A 10,289-nucleotide genomic window follows, 5' to 3' on the forward strand; every position below is an offset into this window, starting at 1 on the left:
TTAAGACCACATATGATGCAGTTACTGCATGAAGGTAGAAACTGAAACACACCCTTTAATCTGTTTTGACTAGATTATTTTCATTGTATGAAATGTCATGCCAAAATCAGCAAGAACACAATCTGAAGTTATTAGACATTGGATATTGTCTTATAGGATCCCAGCTACATTATTCTACACGTTGTTAGTGTTAGGTTTATAAATAGCCTACAAAACCTACAAAACCATGGATCATTTTAATGGATAATAACTGCCAAAATATAGGAAACACTTGAGTAAATGAGGGATATAAAGTATATTGAAAGCTGGTCCTTCCACACTGAGTTAATTAAGCAATTAAGATCCCATGCTTAGGGTCATGTATAAAAATGCCCAGTTGCCTATTATTTTGGCTACCATGGCTAGAAGAAGAGATCTCAGGGGGCTTAAAGGTGTGTGTGTGTGTGTGTGTGTGTGTGTGTGTGTGTGTGTGTGTGTGTGTGTGTGTGTGTGTGTGTGTGTGAGTCACCAGATCTCAACCCAATTGAACATTTATGGGAGATTCTGGAGCTGCGCATGAGACAGCGTTTTCTACCACCATCAAATACACAAAATGATGGAATTTCTCGTGAAAGTATGGTGTCGCATCCCTCCAATAGAGTTCCAGACACTTGAATCTATGCCAGGGCCCATTTAAGCTGTTCTGGTGGCTCCTGGTGGCCCAACGCTCTATTAAGAAACGTTATGTTGGTATTTCCTTTATTTTGGCAGTTATAGCATGATAAATTGACAAACTGCAATTTAATTTATCTTAATTGTACTAGTAGACAAACCGGACCACATATCCCTCTGAGAAAAATAAAGCGATTGTATTCTATTATATTGGAAAAAGTCTGAATAGAACGGAATATAGTTTTTCAGGAACTACCCGTTTTATAGACAATAATTATGCCTTTCTGTGGATAACTGACTAAATAGATCAGGCATTTTAACAACTTTTTTTTTTAGGACAATTGTCTCATTCTCACACATAATGACTAAAGCATCTATTGTAAAACTCCATTTTTTTTCGATCTCTAGTTAAAAAATTAGGAGTTAATCACTTGTTGCTCACTCGTGTTGATTTGTCCACCGTTTTTGTGACGAATGAGTCAACCTTGTAAAAAAAAATGTATAGCGCGGGTTCCACAAGTTCAGACAAACTTCTTGAATATATCATTGATATGACCAATTGAGTAGGTTAGCCTACAATTCACGTGAATGCAAACTACGAAACGGGTCTTTATTTGGTCAGGTGTGTCAGTTAGGTATCAGGATGGGAAAGCAGGTTTTTCAAGTCTGCGCCTCTCTTAAGACGAGCACCTGCACCTGTTCTACCATTACTACATTCGAGGTCTGCGAAACTGAACGAGAGCAACCATGGCATCAACTACAGAGACTATGGGAAATTTGCCCAGTGGATTAGGAATATGCACAACTATTCCAGACATTCTCTACCTACCGGAGCTTGTGAGTTACAGTTACTTACTGTTTTTGCTTGGCATATATTGTACACAAACGTGATAGTATTTTAATGATGTCAATTGACGCACTTCCCATGGTCTTGCACCTCTAGAACATTTTATGTGTGTTCCAATTTGCAACAAAATATAGCCTCTACCCACTGGGCACAGATGTCTATTCCACGTTGCCTTCATTTCATTTAAATGAAATGGAAACAAAGTTGATCAAACCAATTTTCCCAGTTTGGCTGCGTCTACACAGACCGCACAATTCTGATATTTTTTCCCACTAATTGGTCTTTTGACCAATCACATCAGATATTTTTCAGAGCTGATCTGATTGGTCAAAAGACCAACGAGTGAAAAAAAGATCAGAATTGGGCTGCCTGTGTAAATGTAGTACATGATTTGGGGAGGAGCATAGCCGTTTTGTAAGGACTGTATAGGGTGCATTTTCTACTAGTCATCATTCAGTTAAAACACTTATTTGATATAATGTAAAATGCAGGTTGTTTTCAGAAGAATTGTGCGCCTTGCAGTTGTTATGACTGAGTAGTACTTGTACCAAACCATCACATCTAGTTTAGAAAATGTGTGAAGATTTCAAGATGTCCTGGTATTAGTTTGTGTTTCTCCATGATAAACTACCTGACATTTCACAATCACCTCAAGTATCCACATTCATGCTGATATCTCAGACCACTGGTGGAATGTTGTATACCTATCTTTACCATTGCCTGGCCCTGATAAGATAGCCTGGTCACAGATCTGTCTGTGCTGTCATGTCAACTCCTTGTCATAGGAGTGGCATGATGGCACAATCAGACTGGTACCTAGGCTACTGACAAGATAGTCTACATGAACAAGACAAATAAACATTAGTAGTTACTTGGCCTGCACGCAAGCTATGCATTAATTCCAAGATAAGCTGTTCCCTGGCAGGTGGATTCTAACACAAACATGCAGACACACCCTTCTTTTTCATTACCAGGCAACAGATTGATTGCTGGAGCTTGTCAGGGTGACATAATAGAAAGGGTGTGACATTATGAAAAACAACTAATTGTACATTTCATAAACCTGATGTCATAGGGATGAGGGAAGGACAGGCCATTGTTGGTTTTCTAAGGTAGGTCTGGTAAATGATAGTCTGTCTAATTCACTATGTTATATAATTGATTACAACAATTAAATAAGTGATATTATAGTAGTCATTTTAGCTTGAGGAATGTCAACTTTGTTTTCTCCCCAAACTCACTGACAACACCAAATTAGTTCAAGTGAATGTTCCTAGGGTGTCAAACATCTGCAAGGTATTCCTTTAATATTTCAGGCCCTAAAAAACCACCAGAAGCTGTAGACTCCAACATTTTCAAACCAATTAAACAAAATAATTGTAGGAATACACTGTATCCCTTACTACCAAGGCCACTGGCTAAATGGGATGTTCCACTGAAAATACAACCTAACATGATTTTTCCACTTACCCTGGCTGTAGGGGATTCCCCACTATTATTTTGGGATGTGCTGTATATTTGAAATTCACATTTAGTTTTTTCAGTATTACCATAGGTGCAAATCTAATTGAGTGGAACAATTTACTTCTCGTTTAAATGTTAATTGAATGGACCATAAAACCATTTACTCTACTCCAATGCTGTGTTTCAGATCTTTGGAGGTCTAGTATGGATCCTGGTGGCATGTACACTGGTGGTGCCCGCCAACCCACAGGGCTGGGTGATGTTCGTGTCAGTCTTCTGTTTCACCATGACCTTCATCTGGATGTGCATCTTCGCCTTCGGAGTGCATCGCAACAGCGGGAGATGGGCAGCCGCTGTGAGTTTTTTTGGGGGGGACGTAAGCAACATGGAACGATTTTGTTTATAGACCAACCAGACGAAGGATAAGTTCAAGGAACACACACAAATAGTCATATTGCATGTATATTTAATTTTAAAAATCAAGTCATATTGAGGGGGCAATCCTGGGAACTTTTCACAATGAATTAGCCAGGAATCTGGCTTTGTCAAAATTGAGAAATAATCTGCACTTAATATGAATTACATGATAGTTGGCGTACTAGACCTAGAAAGAGAAGGAAAAGCACCAGAAGCACTTGAGTATGAAATCAAAGTTATTATGATGGCTCTCTTTGGAGGAGGTCCACTATATTCAATACCCATCATCACCACTGAAAATAAAGATATGTATGTATTGATGAAGAAAAGTGTACTTCTTCAGAAAATACTAGATCTCATAAGTTAGTGTTTCCCAATCCATTCCTAGCGGACTCCCCAGGGTGTACCCATTTTAATTTCCACACTAACACACCTAATTCAACTAATCAAGGGGGTGGTGATTATTTAATTAGTTGAATCAGGTGTGCTAGTGCTGGGCTAGAACTAAAATGTGCACACCATGGAGGCCGGCCAGGAATGGATTGGGAAACACTGGTCTAGGGAAAGGAAATGAAGCGCCGCCTTAAGCAGACTTCACTCTCATGCCTGTGCTCTTAGCTGTAAGATAATCATCTGGCTCTAAAAAGCAGTCACACTGCATTGTTGGTTAAGTTTCACCCCAGATCATTTTCCATGATCCAATCAAACGCAGGGAAAATCATTTCCTCATCCTTCCCTTTCTATCTCACTCAGGATTTTGCATACCACGGCCTGGCAGCTTTCTTCTACCTCAGCGCCTCTGTTGCTCTCGCCAAAGTGACCCTGGATATCAAAGCTGGAACCCTCTATAACTATCGACTTGACATTTCTGCAGTGGTAAGTCTTCCATAACAGCAAATCTTAGGAAATATATAGGGATGCCAAAAACAATCTAAAATGTTCACGTCTTTCCCACTGTAACATGTCCTGTACAGCTTAGTATCAAATATCATCCATTTCAATTTCAATACATTACTTTTCATGTTAAAGGGAAATTACACTCCCAAATCCAAGTGTGTCAGGTGTTTTCAGACCTCAAAAGTGGTCTTACTTTGAGATAAGTCCACATCCCAGACAGTGGTGTAGTGCTATTTTTTGGGGGGTGAGGGAGCATCCAAAAAATGTAAATGACGTCATCATTTCCTTTTGTACTGACAGATGTAACCTATTGAATAGCCTATCATTAACGAATATGCATAAAATGCATCCTCCAATTGCAATCTCTGCCTATGCCCACACATATTGTCTCACGAACATGTTATATGTTTAATACCCTCAACCACCAAGTTAGGTATAGGCCTACCTGTTTTCAAAATAGGCCATCATCACTGTCAATCTTGAATGACAATTCTTTACTTTTTACCGATGAAATGTTCAAACTGCATCTGCAAGCCAATCATTTGATTAATCTCAATCAGCAGTTTAATGGGAATATGTATTTAGATCTTCTTACTGTTTCGTGAGCGAATTAGAGCAGATGGTGTTAACAAACAATTAGCCTTTTTTGTATTTTGTTTCAATCAAAGCATATATCCTGCCTAAAGGACAATGCCAGGATCGCACAATGATGTTAAAGAAGTTGAACTAACTTGTGGTGTTGAAGGATAGCTGAAGGATAGCTCTGCCATTCGGCCAGTTCAGGAACAAACAACAATCATTTACATTATAGCCTAAAAGCCCAAGGACTACGTGGTATAGCTATTTGTGGACTATAGCCTAATGTAAATACAAATACATATAGCTTAATGTCATTGCACTGCTTGCTAGAAGAGCTTTAGTTGCGAGTAGGCATTTCATTGTATTGTGTAGCTTACGCTACGCTGTATCATAAATAAACTTTGATTTGATTATCTTGAACACATGGTTACAATATACTCTATAACATAATAAAAGAAAACAGATAATTTATTTTCATAGATTAAACATGCTATCAAATCAATTGACCAAGTCAAATCATTACTACGTAGAATTGCAGGAAATTCGTTTGAAAAAAGCTATTAAATCAAGCTTTTGGTGTGGTGTATTCATGCATCTCAATAAACTATAATATAAATACATTATTACCTCCAACTTGGCCCAATTGCCCACCCTGACATACCAAGCTAGAACGGGCACTGCGTCTCAACCAATAGCCTATAGGCTAAATATCCCAAGCAGGGCTGCAGCAACTTCCAGAGAGGGTCAGGCTGCTTGGGCTTTGCCGTGGCCACTCTGGTTTGGGTGTCCTCGGCAGAACAGTGTCACCGTAACCAAGTAGTCACATATTGTTCTAGGTTCCACTGCACAAGAGGGGGTCTGTGGAGTTTGGTGAACGTCAAGGCAGACACACGATGAATTTGGACCTAGAGCTTGTTGGTGTGCTAAGTTTCATTTGGCTAAACCCCCTCTCACACTCTGCCAAGCTGCATATTTTCTTTTAACAGTCTGATTGGCCAAAGTGGTCAAGCCTCCGATGGGCCTCTCCAGTGCACAGACGTAGCCTACAGTTCTTCATCATTCTCGCCACCACCAGAGAGAAGACAGGGAAGAAACCACCATTTACTTACCTCTAGGCTGCTATACATATTTATTTGGTTTACATGAAAAACTATAGAATGACAGTTTTAGTGGTAATTAAATATAATTGATTTAGAATTTATCAGAATACATTTTCCAGCAATAGATTTACCTGCTCCGTGTATTCTCAAATCGAAAAATGTGAGGGAGCGCCGCTCCCACGTGCTCTGGCAACACTACACCCCTGGTCCCAGACTCCCAGGCCATCTGTTGTGTAGATCAAGCTACATGCCTCAATCCAAAATGAATGGGGAAAAAGCACCATATAATTTCTAGGTTTTATTCTGTGCTTATTTTCCCACCATTCATATTAGTTTGAGGCATATAGCTGGATCAACACAACTGATGGTATGTGGGGTGGATTCTTTTGACGTCTGAAAACGTCTCTAGATTTTGGAGTGTTATGTCCCTAAATCAAAATTTGTCAGATGTTTTCACAACTCAAAAGTGGTCTGGGTTCGAGTTGAGTCCATAATCCACACCATTGGTTATGTACACTAAGTGGACAAAACATTAAGAACACCTTCCTAATATTGAGTTGCACCCCTTTTTGCCCTCAGAATAGCCTCAATTCGTCGGGGCGTGGACTCTACAAGGTGTCGAAAGCGTTCCACAGGGATGTTGGCCCATGTTGACTCCAATGCTTCCCATAGTTGTGTCAAGTTGGCTGGATGTCCGTTGGGTGGTGGACCATTCTTGATACACACGGGAAACTGTTGAGTGTGAAAAATCCAGCAGCGTTGCAGTTCTTGACACAATCCGGCACACCTAGCACCTACTACCCCGTTCAAAGACACAAATATTTTGTCTTGCCCATTCACCCTCTGAATGGCACACATACACAAACCATGTCTCAATCGTTTCAAGGCTTAAAAATCCTTCTTTAACCTGTCTCCTCCCCTTCATCTACACTGATTGAAGTGGATTTAACAAGTGACATCAATAAGGGATCATAGCTTTCACCTGGTCAGTCGATGTCATGGAAAGAACAGTTTTGTTCTTAATGTTTTGTACACTCAGTGTATATCTTACTCAATGCATTAGGAGGCCTCAATCCCAAAGTAATAGGAATGATTGAAAGCATTTCATCCTCTTCAATTAGTCACAGATTCGACCACAGAATAATTTCCTATTACATACGGTAATATTTAACTAGAATTGTTCACTCCTAAACTGCTTGAACTCATTTTGGTACTCTTGCTTATTAAGTAGGGGTTGTGGGCATTCAACTGTAGGCTAGATTATGTACTGAGTACCCCAAACTTGTGCCTGTTCATTGTGTGTTTGTTACCCATCCAAAGGTGGAAGATATTGTTGCGATTTCAATTAATCACCTAGTGACCTTGTCAAGGAGTATGGATCTCTTGACCTAATGGCTAGGTGTTGGGTTGACAGTCACTGGACCAGACTTGGAGTCCCAGTCGGGGATACCCCCTGAATTTGCTACAATATCTTTATCTGTGCAGTATCACCCCCGATTGTAGCTGATATATGTTCTTACTCTCCCAGGTGTTCTCTTACGTGGCCACACTCCTCTACTTCATCCACACCATCTTTTCGGCCATCAGGTGGAAGTCCTTCTAAACTAGAACAATGCTAAAGGCCTCAGTCGAAGAGGAGAAGGTCTTAAGTCTACCATTGGAAACCAATCCTCTATCATTCTCCCAAAGCGTGCACTCTTCCCTACATATTCAAAAGCAAATTATTGGTTTAAGCATGGTTTAGACTAGAGGGAATTGCCATCATAGGCCTACATGCCCTTTCTTTTTAAATCCATGAAGGGAAGTGAACATATGCACACTTAGGGTAGGTGGGTAGAGAATTGGGATGCAGAACCAGATCCCTCTCGGAGGACTAACCCTACGAAGGCAAATCTAGAAGCAAATCACTTATTACAGTTACAAAAATTATGTAACACTTAATTTCTTTCCTTCTATTTACTGTATGGTTTATAGGTTGATAATTTTACAGACTTCAGTAATTCGAGGAACATTTTTAATTTTACTATTTTTTACTTTTATAATTTTCTCAATTAAACTACCACATTTTATTAAACAAACCAGAAATGTAAAATGTAATGAAAGGTACATGGTTTTTTGCTTGTTTTTTATGCTTGGTCTTTGCTACTGATAGCATTTTTGTAAAATGTTGAACTTGCTGGATCCACCTACTGTTACGTTATAATAAAGGTGTTATGAAACATTGTAAGCCTACAGCAGGACACATTAGTGATAACAGCTAATTATCTATACTATAGCTAGTTCCTTTCAATGACCCAAAGTGTTTGTAGCCTCATAGAACAAACAAACAAGAAAATGGGTAACCAGTCTATATTTAGTTTCAGAGTTGACAGCTGTTAACGACAAAATAAGGTCATGTATCACCTCCAACAGGGTTCCATTTCAAACCACTGGGGTGATGTCTGGTATTGACACTTATACATTTTTCATCAGCCACAGTGTTAGGTGAATCAAGACAGGAAGAACGCAGCTTCATTCTAATCTCCTTTTCCCCTGATAGTCCTTTTTGTCAAGTCAGAGGACCTAACAAAAGGGTCACGTATCTCTGGGACACGAAATGTCCTTTAACCTGTTTATTGCAGTGATGTTTTTCATTGTATTGTGTGTCACACGCGTCATGTGCATTCCTAACACACAAAAGGACAGTGTTACTCCATGTTAGTAATGAGCCATATTTCTCATAGAGATAAAACAATCTTATCTCTATGTTCCTCCCCATATTTTCCTTTAGTGAATGTGTTTTCCTTTTTCAGTGGGCATATGTCATACTTTGAATGCCAACATGTTACACTATCATAGTAAATGTCACCAAATTACATTGCTGATATAATACGTTTGCGAATAATGTTATTCTGTCTTAGGTAATGACACCACTCTCACTATGACTATATATACTAGTGCCTTGCAGTGGGAAACAGTATTAGGTGATGTGGTGTACCTGTTCTTAGTAATAAGATAGGAATCCAGTGTGAGAAAAATATGTGAACCTGGGGCTTGTTAATTTACTTTGTGTACACGAACATCACAGGTGTTGTCCAGGGTTGCTTGCCACGCTTGTAACACTATTGTGTCAAAAACAAGTGGATGTGGAACAAGAATGGGTGCTAAGTAGTGTTCTAGTCTAGATGCTATCAGGTGGGGATCAGTATCTATCTGAAAGGTAGGCCAATCATTTAAACACAGGGGCAGGGTGGCTGGGACACCCTGGGATCCATTGGAACAAGCATGCTACACACACACACACACTGTAACTGCGATCCATAATTCATGGGGGGAAGGCAGCTGGCGATAATTTGTAACTATCTCCATGGATCAGCAGAGTAACTCTGCCCTTGTAACACAACAGAAGAAAAATACCTCTTTCTTACACACAAAAAAAAGTATGTTCATAAAACACATTCTGAAGGTGTCAGGTCATACAACTCAATACATGAATACTGTAGACGTGTTTGTTTTTCAATGGACCTCATTGTATACCGACTTACTTGACACATTCAAACCTTGCTGAGGGTGTCAAGTCAGTATACTTTTTACAAATTCAACCAACTACCAAATGAATGCAACATCAGTAGAAGTAAGGAGGAAAACAAGGAGGGTAAATAATGGTGATTCAACCGATTCATGGCCGACGGGTAGCCTACTACCCTATAACGCCTATAACGCCTTACGCAATACTTATTTTGAGTGGGCAGTAACTACTCCTGTCAGAGATTAAGGAAATTAAAATCACCATATGTCTTCTTCATATTATACACCATGACTCATTAGTGTTACCATGAATTAGGATTGCTTTTTGGCTGATATTTTGACTTTACTGAACCTGATACACACAGGTTCACTTACATACAGTGAATCAGAGGACTAGAAATTGTGAAATACAATGATAATACAAAAATACAATGAAAAACAGTATTTCAGTTAATCATCACTTATTGTACTGTAAGTGAACCATACACTACAAGGCACTGTCATCATCATTAAATGTCATTATTGATATGTTGAGTATGTAAAATAACACTCAAGCACCACCATGTGTTAGCCCATCCACATTACATGAAAAAACAGGGGAGCAGAGGAGAACTCAGCTTTGGGATAAGGTGAGTAAGCATGTTAAACCACACACATTTTACAACTTCCCTTTACCCTCTATTGTGGGTACTTTGTGTTTTGCTTCATAATGATGAAACTTGTGGGGGAAACTACATTGTCTAATTGTCTACAGTGTCTAATGTAGAGGAAGAGTTGGGTCACCGAAAGTAATTTGAGGAAGTTCATCTTGCATCTTGTCATCAAAA

General features: G+C 39.3%; 1 protein-coding gene across 1 annotated transcript; it reads left to right on the forward strand.

Moving 5' to 3' along the window:
• Window positions 1-1,150: 1,150 nt before the first annotated feature.
• On the forward strand, window positions 1,151-8,822 carry LOC311130600 (myelin and lymphocyte protein-like). Its single transcript, XM_084163383.1, has 4 exons — window positions 1,151-1,488; window positions 3,150-3,317; window positions 4,133-4,255; window positions 7,484-8,822. Exons 1-4 carry the CDS (start codon window positions 1,399-1,401, stop codon window positions 7,556-7,558), a joined length of 456 nt encoding a protein of 151 aa, XP_084019509.1. The 5' UTR covers window positions 1,151-1,398; the 3' UTR covers window positions 7,559-8,822.
• The last annotated feature ends 1,467 nt before the right edge of the window (window positions 8,823-10,289 follow it).

This window comes from Coregonus lavaretus, assembly GCF_964263955.1.
Source record: "Coregonus lavaretus genome assembly, chromosome: 6".
Lineage (NCBI taxonomy): Eukaryota > Metazoa > Chordata > Actinopteri > Salmoniformes > Salmonidae > Coregonus > Coregonus lavaretus.

Coding starts and splice junctions, on each gene's coding strand:
- LOC311130600 (XM_084163383.1), top strand. CDS start 1,399: ATGGCATCAACTACAGAGACTATGGGAAATTTGCCCAGTGGATTAGGA. Junction 1,489..3,149: donor TTCTCTACCTACCGGAGCTT/GTGAGTTACAGT, acceptor GCTGTGTTTCAG/ATCTTTGGAGGTCTAGTATG. Junction 4,256..7,483: donor GACTTGACATTTCTGCAGTG/GTAAGTCTTCCA, acceptor TTACTCTCCCAG/GTGTTCTCTTACGTGGCCAC.